We start from the raw sequence: 20317 nt of genomic DNA, 5'->3' as shown, positions 1-20317 counted from the left end.
CAACAGGGCATGTTATACCAGAGATTTGACCACGCTCAACACATTTTAGCTATGGATCAGTGTGTCCTCTACCTGGTCTTTAGAGTAGGGAGTATCCACTCTTTGGCGGTCTTTGCAGGACTGGAGGAGGATGTGGATGGCGTTGAGCTGGAGAAGGATCTCACAGGCCATGCTGTCGAAGAAAGTGATGTTGGCAAGGGCAGCAGACGCCAGGAGGAAGACCTCGCCACAGGAGGCACTCTCGCACAACTCTGGAAGAAACGCATGCACGCGTTTATCTCCGGAAATCACCTCGACCTCATCTTGACCTTACATTCATAGCTCCGTCGATGAATTTGAGAGTGGTCACATTTCTGCAGCCCCACCCCAGGACAAAGTTAGCTGCCGTTCTCTTGTTTTTCGTATTAAAGAGTGGGCCTTTAAAGTGTTTCCGAACGAATAATGATCCAGCTCAAGGACCTTTGGCAATATATCAAAGCCCTGAAGTACAGCAGCCATGCACTCACTGATGAGGGCGGTGACGATGTCCTGCATGCTCTCTAAGAAGCTGCCCAGGTGCTGGGTGGAGGTGTGGTGGGGCGAGGTGATCTGGGCCACCACGGCCGCTGCCTCTGCCCTCGCCGCCTCAGCACTGTTCCCGTCGGTCAGGATGTCCGCCAGGCACAGGATCCCATCCACCTAGAGTATAGAAGGATTGACACGTTGCACATTCTGTTATGTCAAATCATCTCGTGACATAAGGGTGACACGACAACTTGGCAACTGGTTCAATGACATCCAACCAGTGGTGGGAAAAGTACCCCATTGTCATACTTGAGTAAAAGTAATAGAAAATAACTTGCGTAAAAGCTCAAATATACTTAAGTATCAAAAGTACAAGTATAAATAATTTCAAATTCCTTATATTAAGAACCAGGTGGCGCCATTGTTTTTGTTTATTGTTTTTTTAATGGATGCACAGAGGCACACTCCAACACTCAGACATAATTTACAAATGAAGCATGTGTGTTTAGAGAGTCCGCCAGATGGCAGTAGGGATGACCAGGGAAGTTCTCTTGATAAGCATGTGAATTGCACCATTTTCCGGTCCTGCTAAGCATTCAACATTTTTGGCAGTCAAGGAAAATGTATGGAGTAAAAAGTATATGATTTTCTTTAGGAATTTAGTCAAGTAAAGGTTACTTCAGTTGACAGAGCATGTCAGAACAAAAACAAAGCCATGAGGTTGAAGGAATTGTCCATAGAGCTCAGAGACAGGATTGTGTTGAGGCCCTGATCTGGGGAAAGGTACCAAAAAATGTCTGCAGCATTGAAGGTCACCAAAAACACAGTGGCATTCATCATTCTTATATGGAAGAAGTTTGGAACCACCAAGACTCTTCCTAGATCTGGCCGCCCAGTCAAACTGAGCAATCGGGCGAGAAGGGTGTTGGTCAGGGAGGTGACCACGAACCCAATGGTCATTCTGGCAGAGCTCCAGAGTTCCTCTGTGGAGATGGAGAACCTTCCAGAAGGACAGCAATCTCTGCAGAACTCCACCAATCAGGTCTTTATGGTAGATTGGCCATACTGAAGCCACTCCTCAGTAAAAGGCACATGACAGCCTGCTTGGAGTTTTCCAAAAGGCGCCTAAAGGACTCTCCGACAATGAGAAACAAGATTATCTGGTCTGATGAAACCAAGATTGAACTCTTTGGCTTGAATGCAAAGTGTCACGTCTGGATGAAACCTGGCACCATCCCTACGGTGAAGCATGGTGGTGGCAGTTTCATGCTGTGGGGATGTTTTTCAGCATTAACGACTGGTAGACTAGTCATAATCGAGGGAAAGATGAACAAAGCAAAGTACAGAGAGATCCTTCATGAAAACCTGCTCCAGAGCGCTCAGGACCTCAGACTAACCATCCAACAGGACAATGACCCTAAGCACACAGCCAAGACAACGCACAAGTTGTTTCGAGATAAGTCTCTGAATGTCCTTGAGTGGCCCATCTAGAGCCCGGACTTGAACCAGATCGAACACCTCTGGAGAGACTGGAAAATAGCTGTGCAGCGACGCTCCCCATCCACCCTGACAGAGCTTGAGAGGATTTGCAGTGAAGAACAGGCGAAACTCCCCAAATACAGGTGTGCCAAGCTTATAGCATCATATCCAAGAAGACTCAAGACTGTAATCGCTGCCAAAGGTATGTCAAGGAAGTACTAATTTAAGGGTCTGAATACTTATGTAAATGTGATAGTTAAGTTTTTTGTTTTATATAATATAATAATATATATAATATATATAATAATTATATACATTTGCAAAAATGTCTAAAAACCTGTTTTTCTTTGCAGTTATGGGGTATTGTGTGTAGATTGATGAGGAAAAAACAATATTTATTTTTAGAATAAAGCTGTAACGTAACATAATTTGGAAAAAGTCAAGGGGTCTGAATACTTTCTGAATGCACTGTACATGCATTTGGCCTTGTTTCGACGACGGAGGTCATTAGAATAATATCCAGCATGCTTTGAAAGTATTAATGTTTCCATTTTGGTCACTTAGCTGACACTCTTGTCATAACATAGCGCCATCAGACTTCTGATACCAATGTAGGGTGAAAAGGGGAATTGCAGTGAAAAAAATGGTATAGAAAAGTATTTTGAACATACAAATTACAGGTCTCAAAAAGTTTCAAACGTATCTTGTCACAACATACATTGGATTCTAGTTCATTCAGGTGAAATACAAATGACAAAATACTCAAAAGTAACATACATATTTCAAATATATGTAACATAAATACTGCCCACCTCTGGCCATGTACAGAGCCACATATGATGTAACAAGCCCCGAGCAGGCGCCTTTGATTAACCAAAGAATCCCTTTATAGTAGTTGTATTTTTAGGCGGTCCAGACAGATTGTTAAGTGTCGGGGTCAACCTGGGTGAGACTTATTAGCTCTGCCGATAAAGCCATCACAATTAAACAACACCACTCCAAGCTGACTCCGGTTGTCAGTCGAACAGTGTTTCCTCCAACACATTGGTGTGGCTGAAATCCGGGTTAAGTGAGCAGTGGGATAAGAAGTAGGCGGCCAGGCAGGTCATGTTTTGGATGAGGCGTGACTCGCCCTTCTCATCTACCCGAGCCAAGAAACCTAATTCGGGGAGAAAAGGGGGTGAACAAAAATAAGATGGTGGCCATACCACCTGGCGACGCAGTGGTGTAAAATTAATTTAAAGTACTACGTACATTTTTTTATTATTGGTATCAGTAATTCAATTGACTATTTATATTTTTTTGCCAACTTTTACTTCACTACATTCCTGACACCTGAAAGTACTTGTTACATTTTGAATGCTTAGCAGAACAGACAAATCGTCCAATTCACACACTTATCAAGGGAAAACCCTTGGTCAAACCTACTGCCTCTGATCTGTCAGATTCACTAAATACAAATGCTTCATTTGTAAATGGTGTCTAAGTGTTGGAGTGTGCCCCCGGCTATCTGTAATAAAACATAATAAAAACGGTGCCGTCTAGTTTGCTTAATATAAGGAATTTGAAAGGATTTGTACTTTTACTTTTGATACTTAAGTATATTTGATCAATTACATTTACTTTTGATACTTAAGTATATTTCAAACCAAATACTTCTAGACTTTTACTCAAGTAGTATTTTACTGGATGACTTTCGCTTCAGCCATTTTCTATAAAGGTATCTTTACTTTTACTCAAGTATGTAAATGTGTTACTTTTTCCACCACTGCTGGAAGGGAGACCGCCTGGGAATACCAGGTGCCGTAAGTTCCTCCCCAAAATGTCTGGATGTTTTTGCCCTGCTTTTATCTTAATTCTGATTGTACGTTGTTTAAGATGCCCGAGGGTTGTGGGTGGGTATGTGTATGTATGCGTGTGTGTTGTGTGGTGGGGATAGGCAAACTAAGAGACATACATAACATGTTTGTGTGTGTGTGTGTGTGAGAGAGTGCACATAAACACAAGGAATTTGAGTCAAATGAGGAGTGTCTGTCTATACAGTGAACTTTGTCATCCAGGTTTGGAAATAAAATCTTTATCCACATGGTGGCAATGTTGTACAGACAACTCTGGTACACTTCCCACTGCTACACTAAACCATTTTGACCTTGTGTCTTTGAGCAGTGGTGCCAGTGACCTAGCATATATTAATTAGTGCCCAAATATACTATGGATGTAATTTTAAAATGTTTAATTCATATTAGCACAAGATGTTACCTTAAAACAAATAACATGTACAACTCAGCCTTTTGAAGGATTTGAAAGTCTAGTCTGTACGAGTAGCGAGCAAATGACAACACAGGGCACGCAAACAGAAAAACATTGAAGTAATTGGCACTTTTTGCTTTTATGTCTCAGCTTGAGTAGAATCGTTTGAGGGAGCTCATACAATCTATCCCTCATAGATTCACCTGTCAGTCCTTTCCTGAAGACCATCACTGTGAGCTTCATGATAGGGCAACTCCATATTTCTGGCTCCTAATTCGTCACCAGTGTGCCAACATAGCCCATTGAAGCGGAACAATCCACCTCTAACTCCCGTCTTCCTCAGCAATATTCTGCACTGAGATTAACTTCTCATTCATATTTTGCACCCCGGGTCTACTCCGGGTCTTTTCCTACAATTGTTTCTCATCGTATGGAAGAAGACACTCACATGGCTTGATTTATGGCAGTTTTGTAGCCTAATAACAAATGTCTACTACCTACTTTTTGAAAGGGGCATATATAATAACTTTGTTCTGAAGTTAAGCTGCCCAAAAAATATGTACTTTTTGTCAGTGTGGATTTTGTCTCCGAATGCAGTAGACACTCAACCAAGCTCCACGACCATGGAGGTTAAACTTCATCGTGATCATTTGTGATATCTTAGGGCTCTATTCAATATGTATCACTGAAGCATTGCAGATTGCGCAGGGTTTACCAAAGGAATGCAGTCTCCGCTGACGCGGAAACATTGCCTTTAAATTTCAATCAAGCTGTAACACTGAACTTCCACGAACTGAATAGAGCCCTTACTGTTTTAACCACCTGCCCCAGCAGATGTAAACAAACAGTTTCCAACCAATGAGATAAAAAGGTGGGAATCAGTCTCTTTCCTCCATCACCCGGCAACTGCGACAGGTGTGGTTGTCTCGGTTCGTAGCATCAACTTCAGCAACAGTTCCCCCCTGGAGGCATTGGATCTAATCTGGGGCCCATTGTCGTTCTTGTTCTGTCTGGCGTTTCTACACCTGACTGCCTCCGTTCTCCAAGCTGCTCTTTGAGCAAACACAGACGCCAGTGTGGCATCATTAATCAGGGAATGGGATTGTATTTGTCTTTCATGGCTGCCACTGGGTTGAGATACTTTGTGTTTTTTGTGTATTCTCAAAAGGAGGGGGAGGGGGAACACAGAAAATACTGTTTATATAGGTCGAAAAGCACGAGAACTTGCAGGCGTGCACACTATGCATTCAAACACACACACACCACACGCACATCAACTGTGTCTCGGTCCAGTGGTCTCTTACCAACCTAAAATTCTTACTTGCAGAGCAAATTGAAACGCAACGTTACATAAATCAATCTGCAAAGAGCCAATGGTGAGCAGCGAAATAAACGCTCCTTTGTACGGTGTCTGTGAGCTCCTGATCAGCGAGCATCGCTCACATGGCCAAGTCTCCCGCTACTATCATTGTTAGCATGTTTTCACCTGTGAAAATAAACTTGCGCCCCTGTGAAAATAAGCCATGCCTGTGTGAGGCCTACAGTCCCAGTGTGTATTAGTGGAGCATTATACCTGCCCACAGGGAGACTAAACATCTCCCACCAAAGCTCTCACTCCAGCAGACCAATGGAAAGAAGTCTGTGTTTGTCTGTCTCTCAGCCTGTCTGGTCTGCCTTTCTGCCTATCCTCTGCTGCTTATTAGTACAAACATTTTAGTGTATGGATGTACAGAACCAGTCAAATGTTTGGACGCGCCTTATTCAAGGGTTTTTCTTTATTTTTTACTATTTTAGAGTGATGGAGTGAGATGGTTTAGGATGAGTTGGACCGCAGAGTCAAGGAAAAGCAGCCAACAAGTGCTCAGCATTTGTGGGAACTCCTTCAAGACTGTCGGAAAAGCATTCCAGGTGAAGCTGGTTGAGAGAATGCAAAGAGTGTGCAAAGCTGTCATCAAGGCCTAGGTGTGTCCAGACTTATGACTGGTACTGTATGTGTGTCAGTTTGTATCTGCATCCATACGTTTCTGTGTAAATCCTTTTGTTTGTGTATCTGACACCAGTAGTGGTGTCCAACCACACCCCCAACCAGCACCTGGGCAGCTTTCTGGAGTGCATGCAGGACATATTCCACTGCCCACATCTGTGAGTACCAACCTCTGAATGTGTGTGTGCGCTAGTGTCTACATGTTTAAACGCTGCACTACAGTACCTCCTCTAGCTGGTTGATGCCCTCCTCCACGCAACATATGGAGGCCACCGTCCTCAGGGCATGTGCGTAGAGGTCGCTGAAGCAGTCCTGCCGGCAGATCTTAAACAGGGCCACCACAGCGCCCTCCTGTGGACAGACAAAAACAACACCATTAGCATCATTAGCATCGCAAACAATGCTTAGTGCTAAACAAGCTAGCCTGAGCTTATGTTAAACGAGGGTTTGATATGTTCAAGGGTCCGAGCACAAGGTTTTGACATGCTTCCTATAATGGTTGTTTATGTCGTTTGCATTGCAGATTAGGGTAAGCAAACATAAGCAGTCCGGTCATTTCCACATGCAGCCATTTCCTCTCACAAAAACACTTGCTGGCAGAATTCTATTCACCATGGAGATTGATAGAATTACCTGCAAGACAAGGCCCTGTAACTACCACCATTATCCTAATAAGGCCCATTATAGGAGGTGGTGGTATGTCTCATGCACAGATAGGGCCACACAGCCAAGCCTGGAGTGGCTAATCGTCCTGCCCCTACACCCTAAACACTCTTACCTTCTCTGCCCACGCAATACATTCCCTAGAAAACCAAACATTTTAGCCAATCGCCAAGCAGCATTCTTCATTCAATCTTCCACCCATTCTGAAGAGCGAAACTCCAAAACAAGTTATTATTTGTCAATCTAATGGAGGAGGGCTGTAATCGTTTCATCACTTTTCTGTGACGCAGTTGTTGATGTGAGCCCTCAGAGGTTTAATGCATTTTTTTTCAATTGAATTGAACCTTTAGTTGACCAGGTAGTCCCATGTGATGAATAAAAAAAGTTTTGAGGAGAAGAAAGAGGTTTACCCATTTGCTTTATATTTAAATATCACATTATACAACTCAATGGCATTCTGACGTGTGTTTGTGAGAGTGGATTCAGAAAGAAAAAGGCATTACAGTAGACCTACCACACATGCAAGTGTATGAAGTATAGCACGAGACTAACTCATGAAACAGCTGATGATACATTTATGATGTAAAGCCTGCATGGCCTTTCGCCTTTGAAGGAGTTGAAAAAGAGTGAACTCCATCTAAATCAATCAAGGAAATGGTGCCTCTCCAACACAAGATTTGAATGAATCCATGATTCATCCACGATTTATCCATGAAGCTGCCTTTGACATGTTAACATATGGTTTGTCTCTGGGAAGCCTAATGATACATTTTAGCGAATAGAGACAGAAAGAGAGAGAGATAGATAGATAGATTTCACGCCCCTAATGATAAATTTTAGCGAATAGAGACAGAAAGAGAGAGAGATAGATAGATAGATAGATAGATAGATAGATAGATAGATAGATAGATAGATAGATAGATAGATTTCACGCCCCAGCTCTTTCTTTGTTTCAAACGGCTGCAGGAGAGCCAAGATGTAGATTTGTGGAATCTGCAGACATGGCCGACATTTAGATCCATATACTGTACATAATCACAGAAGGTAAACAGCAAGACAGTGAACTCCCATTAAATCATGATGTGGTCTTACTTCTTCTTCCTGTGACACTCCAATGTACAGTACCAGTCAAAAGTTTGGACACAGCTATTCAATCAAGGGTTTTTCTTTATTTTAAAAATATTCTACATTGTAGACCAATAGTGAAGACATCAAGACTATGAAATAACACATATGGAATCATGTAGTAATCAAAATATATTTGAGATTTTTCAAAGTAGCCACCCTTTGTCATGTATTGTATTGTCATGTCTTGTCCCTGTGCTTTCTCTTCTCTTCGTTTCCCCCTGCTGGTCTTATTAGGTTTCTTTCTCTCTCTCTATTCCTCTCTCTCTCTATCGTTCCGTTCCTGCTCCCAGCTGTTCCTCATTCTCCTAACGACCTCGTTTACTCTTTCACACCTGTCCCCTATTTTGCCCTCTGATTAAGTCTCTATTTCTCTCTCTGTTTCTGCTTCTGTCCTTGTCGGATTCTTGTTTGCTGTTTGCTGTTTGCTGTTTGCTGTTTGCTGTTTGCTGTTTGCAGTTTGCTGTTTGCTTTGCTTTTGTTCCGTCCAGTTGTATTCTGCCTCGTCACCAGATACTACGTGTGAGCAGGTGTCTCTATCCTCTACGGCCCGCGCCTACCCGAAGGGACCTGCAGTCTGTTGCCGCTAGCCCTGCAACTCTCCTCAACAACTAGAAGGGGGACTCTCCTGTTAAACTAGAGGATTTGTGTTTTCCCTGTTTGGACTTCCCCTGTAATGATTGAGGATTTATGTTTTCCCTGTTTGGACATTAAAAGACTCTGTTTCCGTTATATCGCTTTTGGGTCCTCACTCACCTGCATAACACCCTTTGCCTTGATGACAGTTTTGCACACTCTTGGCATTCTCTCAACCAGCTTCACTTGGAATAATTTTCCAATAATGGTAACTCTAATGAACTTATCCTCTGCAGCAGAGGTAACTCCGGGTCTCCTTTCCTGTGGCGTTCCTCGTGAGAGCCAGTTTCATCATAGAGCTTGATGATTTTTGCAACTGCACTTGAAGAAACTTTCAAAGTTCTTGAAATGTTCAGGATTGACTGACCTTCATGTCTTAAAGTAATGGTGGAATGTCATTTCTCTTTTCTTATTTAAGCTGTATTTTACGAAATAGGGCTATCTTCTGTATACCACCCCTAACTTGTCATAACAACTGATTGGCTCAAACGCATTAAGAAGGAAAGAAATTCCACAAACAAACTTTTAACAAGTCACACCTGTTAATTTAAATGAATTCCAGGTGACTACCTCATGAAGTTGGTTGAGAGAATGCCAAGAGTGTGCAAAGCTGTCATCAAGGCAAAGAGTATCTACTTTGAAGAAGCACAAATATAAAATATATTTTGATTTGTTTAACACTCTTTTGGTTACTACATGATTCCATCTGTGTTATTTCATAGTTTTGATGGTTTCACTATTATTCTACAATGTAGAAAAAAGTACAAATAAAGAAAAACCCTGGAATGACTAAATGTGTCCAAACTTCTGACTGGTACTGTATATGCACCAAAACACAGCTCTGTCTATTCTCCTCATACTAAATCAAATGTCTTTCTTTCATGGCTCAATTCATATTTAGGCTAAGGGCCAGACTCATGCGTGAGTCTGGCAAGGAAGCAGGGTGTGCATTGACATGAGTGAGCGCTGCCTGTATATACTGTGCAGAATGAGCAGACCTAGAATACATAATGGATTGGTGGGAGGATTTAAACAACGGTGATTGAAACACCAACAGACAATTAATTATACAGTAACATACTCCAGACAGACAGGCTGGGCTTCGCACACACCCTCATCTCATGGAGTCAAGTTAGCTCCCTGGACACCTGATTGGGTTCCAGTACACTCACCGGACCTGCTGCATCCAGCTTCTCATCTCGCCACTGCCAGACTTTATCGCAGACCGTTCTGCAGCACATCATAGACTAAAAGCACATCTATCAACAGTTCCAGGAAAGCAGGGGGACAGAGGGGAGAGGAAATAGATGGCAAATGGCAGATATTCAACAGCTAAAAAGAAGGGGGATGTCAGCGCTACCAAGGCACAAAGATGACAGAGGAGCTTGACCATCCACCTGGGAGACAAAGGCTTTCGAAAGAAAGCCGAGTAATTACATTCAGATGCCAACAGATGTTTTTATTCATTAGCCCCATTGGCAGCCATGATTTCTTAACCAGCCTTCTGAGGGTTCTCAGAGTGGAGAGAGATGCTGTATGGGGGAAGGTAGCGCGGAGTGATAGGTAAAACAGTGGCAGGGAGGCGGTGTGATCAATGCCCAGTCCTAATGGTAACTGACACTATTGATCTCATCTGGCAATGAGGGAGGTGTGTGTGTATGAGTGTGTGTGTGTGGGGGGGGAGGGGGGCTCAGTCTCCCACCCGGAAAATTCTTATCAAGAGCATCCTGGAAGCGTCTGGTTGGCTAATGGCCACATGGACATAGTGTCTGGCCTGTCCACTCTTATCTCCTGGAGCAAATTACTCTTTAGCTATAGAGCTTATTATGGTGGATGGGTGCCTAATCCCAAATCAATCCCTAGCCCCTTTACGACCTGCAAGGAAGAGTGAACAGGGACATACAGGGGCCCAGGGATCTGTTTTGGATTGGGCCAAGGGTTCATGTGGAAGGATGGGGAAGTTGATGGCTGAGAGAGGTGGGACTGTGTTAACATGGGGATGTAGCAGGGCCATGTTCATTTGGCACCAAACAGAAGAAAACAGACTGAGACAGGGAGGGACTACTTGCACTTGTCCAATAAGAAACGCTCTATTTCTGTTGCATAATGTTTTTGGGGGGGGGAATCTGTTGCGTGTCCTAATGAAAATGACCTAGACCATCATCCCCTCCCATAATGGTCTTCCTGTGTGTATGCAGACACAAGGGTGCGTCTGCCTGAGGGGTGTGTCTCACCTTGGCGATGATTCTGCAGAGCTGCGGGCCGTCCTGGGTGAGGGAAAGCAGGTTGCTGATGGCACTGCCGATGGTGTACACACTGTCTGATGACTCAATCTGCCTGATCAGGATCTGGAGAGGACCCCGGGACCGACACACACACACACACACACACACACACACACACACACACACACACACACACACACACACACACACACACACACACACACACACACACACACACACACACACACACACACACACACACACACACACACACGGAAGTCACTGGGATTGACATCTCTTTTCAGCAAGTGGGAAGCAGCAAGTTCAATTTCAATGAAAGGAGGAAGTTTTGGAAGATCAATAGTAGCACTAATTAATGACTGTATTGTGGATCGCACTGTGGTTAAGTTTATATGCTATATTATATACAACAAACTCAGCGTCATTTCATTATCTGAATACAGGTTTCATTTTCTATTGAACTCAGTACGCAATTCCTTATTACCAGTTCATACTCCACACTATTGTGATCATTCAAGTAGAGGCGAAAGTCTAAACCAGCGATGCAGGAATGATGTAATCCCATATTAGACTTGGTAAATGTTTACCTTTGTATTCACCCTTCCTGAACTGTTCTGGTTTGTTTTTAGTCTCTATAACAATACATCAGGGAGACTAACGAGCTCGCCAGGAATGGGTCTGATTGTGGAGTGTTTGTGTGAGTGGCTATCTATCAACCACGTCAAGAATGAGTAAGGCATGAACACATCATTGTCCTTTTCTGTCCGTCAACGGTACAAGTCAAGTCAACTATTCTCTGACAAATTAGTTTATGGTTTTTTTTTTTTTTGTCGGACAGTCGTTCGTTGTCATTCATCCGGCAACAGATGACTTCTATTGAGTAAGCATTGGCTCCATTCGAAATTCTAGGAATCTAAATCCCAGTGTGCCAATGGCCTAAGTAGGTCAAAAGAGAATTCTGGGTGTAGTCAAAGCCTCATACCTGGATCTCATTGGCCAGGGCCATGTCAATCATGTGGCTGAACGAATCGCTGACATCAGTGAGGATCTCGTGAATGGCCTCCCTCATGGACTTCAGGAAGAATTCATCCTCGGTATGAAGGCATCTGGAGAAGAGAGGGCAATGGTTTGGGTAAACCTTGAACATAAACACTTATTTAGCTACTGTGTTCAAATGTGTACGACAATATTCAGAGGTCATTAAGAGTTTTTGTGTGAATGTTTTACCTCTCTGTTATGGTGGTCAGCTCCATGCACTTCTCAAGCAAAGACTTCTCATACTGCACTCAAAGAGGAGAGACACATTTCAAGTTCCAATAAGACAAACACACATTAGACACAGACAGTAGAACACTCACACGCACACATAGACAATACACACACACATGCACACACAGACAGTAAAACACGCACACACAGACAGTAAAACACCCACACACAGACAGTACAAACATACACACACAAAGCCGAAGCTAATGCAATTCTCCAGTCACGGCGGATGATCAGCTATATGTAACAGAAGCGGAACCTTCACATCATCATTTTAAAATGGATGAAGTGAGTGTACTCCGTATCATACGTTGCAAGTGTGATTCCACTCGACGGGAAACCTGCATGAACTGCTTTAGGGTAAGGGCCATCAGTGGTGGCTAATTCGTGTCTTCAGCAGCCCGTCCAAGATGGAACCAGACGGGTGGCTCTCAGAGACTCATTTTAATATCATTTTTGTCTGAATTTCGCTCTGGGCATGAATAGCGTATGGGACCTATAATAGGGACTATTTACATGCGGCAAATGTACAAGAGAGTATTCCGGAAGTCTTTATTCATTTGTCCCTCTGGTGTTACTGACTAAGAGCCAAGCAAATGCAAATACAGTAGAATCACACAGACAGAAGATGGAAGCGCGTAGTTATGGGTCAACAATACTCCTTTTGTGTCAAACGAGTGAGTGAAGGAAGTAGCTAAACTCCTTTAAAAAAAAGCCGGTTCTCATCCCCCCCAGAAGAAGGCCACCCACTGGGCACACACTGGATGAATCAATGTTGTTTCCACGTCATTGCAATTAAATGAAATTGAACCAACGTGGAATAGACAATGGGCAGTGCCACAAACACCGAACCTTCTCTCTAGAGTTTTAGACCACCCCTCCATCCTCCACTTGCTCAACCAGCCCAGTCCACCCCTCCTCCATCCTCACCTTCTGCATCTCTGCGGGGGTGTTGCGAGCGGTGCTATACTCATGCACCAGCGAGCGCACGTGGCAGTTTGCCCGGACGGCGGTGCTGTGGACCCGCTGCCAGCGGCCCTTCTCCAGCCGCTGGAACATCTTGCCCAGCTCGGTGCTGACCACCAGCGCCCGCCGCAACAGCGTCTGCAGGTTGTTGCGGGCCACGTGGTCCCCTGTGGCCACGATGAGTTCGCCCTGGGTGTCCTCCTCCACGCCGATGGGCTTGGCCTGCAGCACGCACATGCACTCCACCTCCGTCATGTGACGCAGGTCCTCCATCCAGCGCTGCACCGAGTCCACCTGGAGCGAGTGCATCCTGCTGCATGCACACACGTACGTACAGGCACACACAAGCACAAACAGGTAATGTGAGTATGGACCAGTGGTCACCAACCTTTTCTGAGTCAAGATCACTTTCTGAGTCAAAATGCAAGTCGAGATCTACCTCTTTGATTTTCTTTTACATGACTTTAAAAAAATGTAAGCCTATGCAACATTAACCAATTAAAAACTGTTCTGTGCCATTGAGGTTTGTGCAGTAGGCTATAGGCCCAATACATTATCACTTTATATTGACTATGCTTGAATTGCCCTGCCAATGTTGTTATTCTGCGACCATTTAGAAATTAAATGTAAAAAAATGTAGGTATATGATCGCACTGGTAATAGATCATTTGTTATATTTCTTGTGTAGCACAGCTAAGTGAGCATAAGAATTGACGTTTTGTTTATGGGCTGATGGCCTACATCTGATGGTTAGTCTGAGCAGAGGAGCAGCGGTGAGGCTGCCTCTCACCCGACTCGCTGCCCCTCCGCCCTCCGTCCCTCCGCTGAGAAAAGGGGACGCGGTCTTCCAGCTGATTGCGAAATTAAAGTTGCTCTGCCTCATGCACCAATTCATGTTGTTACTCCAATGACCAGAGAAAGTGAGATATTCCTCGCTATTAAAAAAGCCACAAGCCACGAATAATAACATAGCAAGCTTATCGGAACACTTTGCTCTACTTATTCATTGCAGCTGCAGTGCTGGTTGTAGCGTGTGGAAGTAGGGAGAATGTGCATTTTATGGTTTATAAAGATGTTGAACAAAGTGTTGAAATTGTTGAGTAAGAACTTGAAGTTACACATAAAAACAGCAGCTCTTTGCTGTATTCGCTGAGTCTCTCTCTTGTCGTGGTTTTACATGTTTTGAAATCTCACAGTATCGACTTTGCTGTGCGTTTGAGGGTTCTTTTTACAGTCTACGGCTCGAGGAAACTGTGCAGACACAGCGATCTGAGCTATCTGATTGGCCAGCGGTAGGCCTTTAGGTGCATTTGATTTGCTCCCTGGGCCTGCCGGGTAGGCGGAGTTCCACTTCCAGACACATGAAATGGTTTGAAATGCGAACATTTTGTTTTGCCGGCTCCAGGGCTGCTGAATCAAGTGCACCTACCTCCAACAGACGAATACAAAAAAAGGCTTTATTGGGTTTTTTACAAAAAAAATGGTGATCGACTAGGAATACCTTGGTTCGTGACCAGTGGTTTAGAGCATGCACATCTACTTTTGGTAGTCATGATAGAGATAGTATCACATATTTGTAACTTGTCCCAATATTGCTACTCCAATGAAACAAGCATACTCGGATATCCTCACACAGGTACGGGCCGAGACGGTTCAAATCTAGGTGTGTTTTTGTTTTCGAAACTTTAGCCTAGCCATAACCTTAACCACTTGCTAGCATGCCTAAACCTAACCTTTCCCTAACATGCCTAAACTTAACCTGGTGCGCTTGCATTTACTGTAAAAAAAAAAAGTGTCACGCCCTGACCTTAGTATTCTTTGTTTTCTTTATTATTTTGGTTAGGTCAGGGTGTGACATGGGTGATGTATGTTTTTTTTGTTCCTGTCTAGGGGTTTTGTATGTCTATGGGTGTTTACTAGTCTAAGTGTTATGTATGTCTATGGTTGCTTAGATTGGTTCTCAAATAGAGGCAGCTGTTTATCGTTGTCTCTGATTGGGAACCATTTTTAGGCAGCCATATTCTTTGGGTATTTCATGGGTTATTATCTATGTCTATGTGTTAGTTGCCTGTGTCAGCACTATATTTAGCTTCACGCTCATTTTGTTGTTTTGTATAGTTTGTTTAATGTTCGTCTTCATTAATAAATTGTTAAGGGATTTTTAATCAATAATGACTAATTATGTATACATTTCAATCAGGACTGACTAATCAGAATACTATTATGTTACTGTATAGATGTATGAATTTTCTTTTAATCCTAGTACTGAATATAATGTGTGTAATTATAATCAAGAATTAGAACAATGACTGTCTGTTCCTTGGTAGGAACGAATGAACTTATCGTCAGACTGGCTAGAATGCTTATCTACACAGGGAGGCTTTGGCCTGGTCATAAATTATCTATACTGTGGGGGTAGATGTAGGAAGGCTTGAGAACTATACTGCCATTGTACCGGAGTGGAGGAGGGACGAGACAGTTTGAAACCTAATGATGTCATTTTCAGTTTATAACCTGTTGTAAATTGTATCATGTTCAGTACTCTCGAGAATAAACGCTAGTGCTTGATTTTGAGACTGGTCTCCGCCCATTTTATGCAAATAAGTTCCTTACAAATCCTTAGAAATGGGCTGAGTGTATTAATTTAATTGGGTATTAAACATATAGGAATTTAATTCCTCTAACATAAATAGAAGATGTATTCATATCCTGCTGCGCCTTGGTCTCCTCCGTACAACAAACGTGACAGAATAACCCACCATAAAAGGACCAAGCAGCGTGATAAGGAGGAACAGCGCTTTGTGGAATCATGGACTCGGGATGAAATACTGGACGGTAAAACATCCTGGACCTGGGAGGAGGTAATGGCAGGGGACAAGACCATGCCATGGAAGTAGGTGGAGAGAGCACAGGAGGAACGGCGACGATATATGGGTACACGGCTAGCACGGAAGCTCGAGAGGCAGCCCCAATAAAAAAATTTTGGGGGCACACGAGGAGATTAGCTAAGTCAGGTAGGAGACCTGAGCCAACTCCTCGTGCTTACCGTGGTGCTTACCGTGGGGGGCGTGTAAATGGTCAGGCACCGTGTTATGCAGAGATGCGCACGGTGTCTCCAGTGCGCATTTCTAGCCCGGTGGACTCTATTCCAGCTCCTCGCATTTGCCGGGCTAGAATGGGCATCCAGCCAGGAAGGAGGGTGCCGGCTCAGCGCTCCTGGTCTCCAGTATACCTCCATGGACCAGGATATCCTGTGCCGGCTCTGCGTACTGTGAATCTGCACAGCCCAGTGCATCCTGTGCCAGCGCCCTGCATTTGCAGGGCAAGTATAAACATCCAGCCATGATGGGTTGTGTCAGCTCTACACTCCAGACCTCCAGTGCGCCTCCACAGTCCAGTAGATCCTGTGCCTGCTCCCCACACTCACCCTGAGGTGCGTGTCCCCAGCCCAGAACCACCAGTGCCAACACCACACACCAGGCCTCCAGTGCGTCTCCAGAGCCCTGTACGCCCTGTTCCTCCTCCCTGCACTCACCCTGAGGTGCGTGTCCTCACCCCGGTACCACCAGTGCCGGCACCACGCACCAGGCCTCCAGTGCGTCTTCAGGGTCCAGTACTCCCTGTGCCTGCTCCTCGCACTCGCCCTGAGGTGCGTGTCCCCAGCCCGGTACCACCAGTGCCGGCACCATGGCCTATAGTGCACCTCGCCAGTCCAGAGTGTCCGGCGACAGTACCCAGTCCAGAGCGTCCGGCAAGAGTACCCAGCCCAGAGAGTCCGGCGATGGTCTACAGACCGGAACCTCCTACGACGGGCCGCAGAGCGGAACCTCCTACGACGGGCCGCAGAGCGGAACCTCCTACGACGGGCCGCAGAGCGGAACCACCTACGACGGGCCGCAGAGCGGAACCTCCTACGACGGGCCGCAGACCGGAACATCCTACGACGGGCCGCAGAGCGGAACCTCCTACGACGGGCCGCAGAGCGGAACCTCCTACGACGGGCCGCAGAGCGGAACCTCCTACGACGGGCCGCAGAGCGGGACCTCCTACGACGGGCCGCAGACCGGAACATCCTACGACGGGCCGCAGAGCGGAACCTCCTACGACGGGCCGCAGACCGGAACCTCCTATGACGGGCCGCAGACCGGAACCTACACCGACGGGCCGCAGACCGGAACCTACCACTACGGGTCGCAGTCCGGAACCTACCACGACGGGTCGCGCACCGGAACCTCCTATGACAGGCCGCAGACCGGAACCTACCACGACGGGCCGCAGACCGGAACCTACCACTACGGGCCGCAGTCCGGAACCTACCATGACGGGTCGCAGTCCGGAACCTACCACGACGGGTCGCAGTCCGGAACCTACCACGATGGGTCGCAGTCCGGAACCTACTACGACGGGTTACAGTCCGGATCCGCCAGAGTCTCCCTCCAGTCCGGATCCGCCAGAATCTCCCTCCAATCCAGAGGCGCCACTCACTCCAGACTCAGTCCAGTGGCGTCCTCTAGACCCTGTCTAGGGGTTTTGTATGTCTATGGGTGTTTACTAGTCTAGGTGTTATGTATGTCTATGGTTGCCTAGATTGGTTCTCAATTAGAGGCAGCTGTTTATCGTTGTCTCTGATTGGGAACCCTATTTAGGTAGCCATATTCCTTGGGTATTTCGTGGGTTATTGTCTATGTCTATGTATTAGTTGCCTGTGTCAGCACTATATTTAGCTTCACGCTCATTTTGTTGTTTTGTATAGTTTGTTTAGTGTTCGTCTTCATTAATAAATAGAGGATGTATTCCTATTACACTGCGCCTTGGTCTCCTCCGTACAACGAACGTGACAAAAAGGCTATTACGAATCGGAATCAGACAATATTTATGTTTCTTGTGAGACGGAGTTGATTCTTCCATATCCATACAAAATATATAGACTGATTGCCCATGAAATGAGATCTCGTCAATGCTGCCCTAGCCTTTAGTTGATATCCCCAAGAGCAGCCAAGTTTTCAAATCAAATACCCAGGGATCTCAGAATCAATAGTGTGGGAGCGAGGTCAAATACCCACCAATAACTGGTGGTGTTAGGACTCGTTAGTCAAACCTATTATTTCACCTCGGTGGAGAGACTGCATTATCCACTGGGTCGAAAAAAACAAACAAAAACCACTGAGCACACACTGGTTAAATCGATGAAATTACGTTGAACCAATGTGGAATAGACGTTGAATTGACGTCTGTGCCCAGTGGGTTCTTTCTCTTCAGGCTTATTGAACCTAATGAACGTGGGCTTACTGGAGGCTTTCAGAGGGGTTTCTCCGGATGAGTGAAATCAACCCAGTGTTAAGGAGGCTGAGAGGTTGATCGCTACAACGCCCTCCGCTGCTTTGAGTAAACAAGAGGGTGGAGGTTCACCAATCTGTATTCTACGCCAAGCTTTCCCAAACCCGGTCCTCAGCTTGATGATGAGTTCATTGAATCAGCTGTCTAGTGCTAGGTGAAAAACCAAAACGTGCAGCTCTTGGGGTCCCCAGGACTGAGTTTAGGAGATGCAGTTCTACACGAAACTCTAGACTATCTGGCATTCATGGTAAATACTGAGTCAATGAGTTAATCTGGATATTGCATCAGGGTTAGGGTTGCAAAGGGAGGGTATATTACTGGAAACTTTCGAAGCTTACGTATATTTCAAGGATTTTATGTAATCTATCACAACACATCTATAGTGGCCCTTTTGGGTACTTCAGATTTGTACAAGTGTCTAATTATCTCTGGCCCTCTGTGGCCTTTTATCACATGGTTTATATTTAGAACAATGTTTTACATCTTTGTCATTCCATTTTTTTTCTTTCATGTTGAAATAATATTATTAAATTATTTCATATATTCATATATGTGATGAGGCTCAAACAAAAGTCATTGCAGCCAAGATTATAATAAATTGTCCCAAGTAGAGGTTTGCGGCACTAATTCCAAAAATAGTCAAGGTAAAAATATATCCACAGGGACAACGCGCAGGATATCAAAGTTATATGCGTAGTATTTTGATTTATTTAGAGCCAGCACATAAATACCCAAGACGAAGTCGAAATGTTGGGTGTAATGTATAATGCCATAGTTCACGTCAAACTCATTCCACGGAGGGCCGAGTGTCTTGCGGGGTTTTCGCTCCACCCTTGTACTTGATTGATTAATTAAGGTCACAAATTAGTACGGAATTACCCTCACCTGGTTGTCTTGGTCTTAATTGAAAGGAAAAAACTCAAATCCACATACACTCAGCCCTCCGTGGAATGAGTTTGACACCCATGTCATAGTTGATTAGATGCTGTCATGTTCTGACCTTTATTTCCTGTGTTTTGTATTTAGTTAGTATGGTCAGGGCGTGAGTTGGGTGGGCAGTCTATGTTTGTTTTTCTAGGTTTTGGGAATTTCTATGTTTCGGCCTAGTATGGTTCTCAATCAGAGGCAGGTGTCATTTAGTTGTCTCTGATTGAGAATCATACTTAGGTAGCCTGGGTTTCACTGTGTGTTTGTGGGTGATTGTTTCTGTCTCTGTGATTGCACCAGATAGGACTGTTTTAGGTTTTCTCACGTTTGTTGTTTTTGTTAGTTATCTCATGTGTAGTTTCTTTATATATTAAAGAACATGAATAACCACCATGCTGCTTTTTGGTCCGCTTCTCTTTCACCAGAAAACCCTTACAGATGCTTTAATAATTTATACTTGAATAACGTTTTAAAAATGTATCCATATAGCATTTTATATCTATGTCCAAATTGACCATGAGTTTCTAGTAGATAGACCATATGGTTCAAGAGAAAATAGCCTAATCAATTAAACACGTTCAGAGAGTGCCTTAGATTCTCTTTTAATTACCAAAATTACGGAAGATTCGGTAACTTTGGTAAAATACCGGAAGCTTTACATCTTGTGTTGACAAAGATCTCTAATAATACCCCAAGCTCATTGGGTGTTTGGGTGCTAAAAGGAAGCATCATTGTGTGCGAACTTTAAACAAACAAAAATCCAATTTGAATAGTCAAAGCCTGCCTTTGAGACAAATGTAGAGCTGAGTCACTGTGGGACCATGGTGATGATGGATGATGATGATGTATGTCTATTGTCTGGTATCATGAATTTTATTGACCCATAGGAACAAACACTGCCTGTATTCTGTCTTTACGCACGTATCGAGTT

General features: G+C 44.4%; 1 protein-coding gene across 3 annotated transcripts in view; it reads right to left on the bottom strand.

Moving 5' to 3' along the window:
- The window catches only part of LOC124039276 (protein inscuteable homolog), a 92575-nt gene that overhangs the window by 17624 nt on the left and 54634 nt on the right, over window positions 1-20317 (bottom strand). For all 3 annotated transcript variants that reach the window (XM_046355208.1, XM_046355223.1, XM_046355216.1), the window contains exons 3-9: window positions 13087-13435; window positions 12115-12167; window positions 11870-11993; window positions 10876-10989; window positions 6443-6568; window positions 507-678; window positions 73-251 (exon numbers count right to left, since the gene is read on the bottom strand). In XM_046355208.1, the coding sequence (XP_046211164.1) occupies window positions 73-251; window positions 507-678; window positions 6443-6568; window positions 10876-10989; window positions 11870-11993; window positions 12115-12167; window positions 13087-13435 (1117 nt within the window). The remainder of the gene's footprint in view (window positions 1-72; window positions 252-506; window positions 679-6442; window positions 6569-10875; window positions 10990-11869; window positions 11994-12114; window positions 12168-13086; window positions 13436-20317) is intronic.

Source organism: Oncorhynchus gorbuscha, linkage group LG01, assembly GCF_021184085.1.
Source record: "Oncorhynchus gorbuscha isolate QuinsamMale2020 ecotype Even-year linkage group LG01, OgorEven_v1.0, whole genome shotgun sequence".
In the NCBI taxonomy this organism is placed as follows: Eukaryota; Metazoa; Chordata; class Actinopteri; order Salmoniformes; family Salmonidae; genus Oncorhynchus; species Oncorhynchus gorbuscha.
Note: the sequence above shows the minus strand (reverse complement) of the source record. Positions and strands in the feature narration are given on the sequence as shown.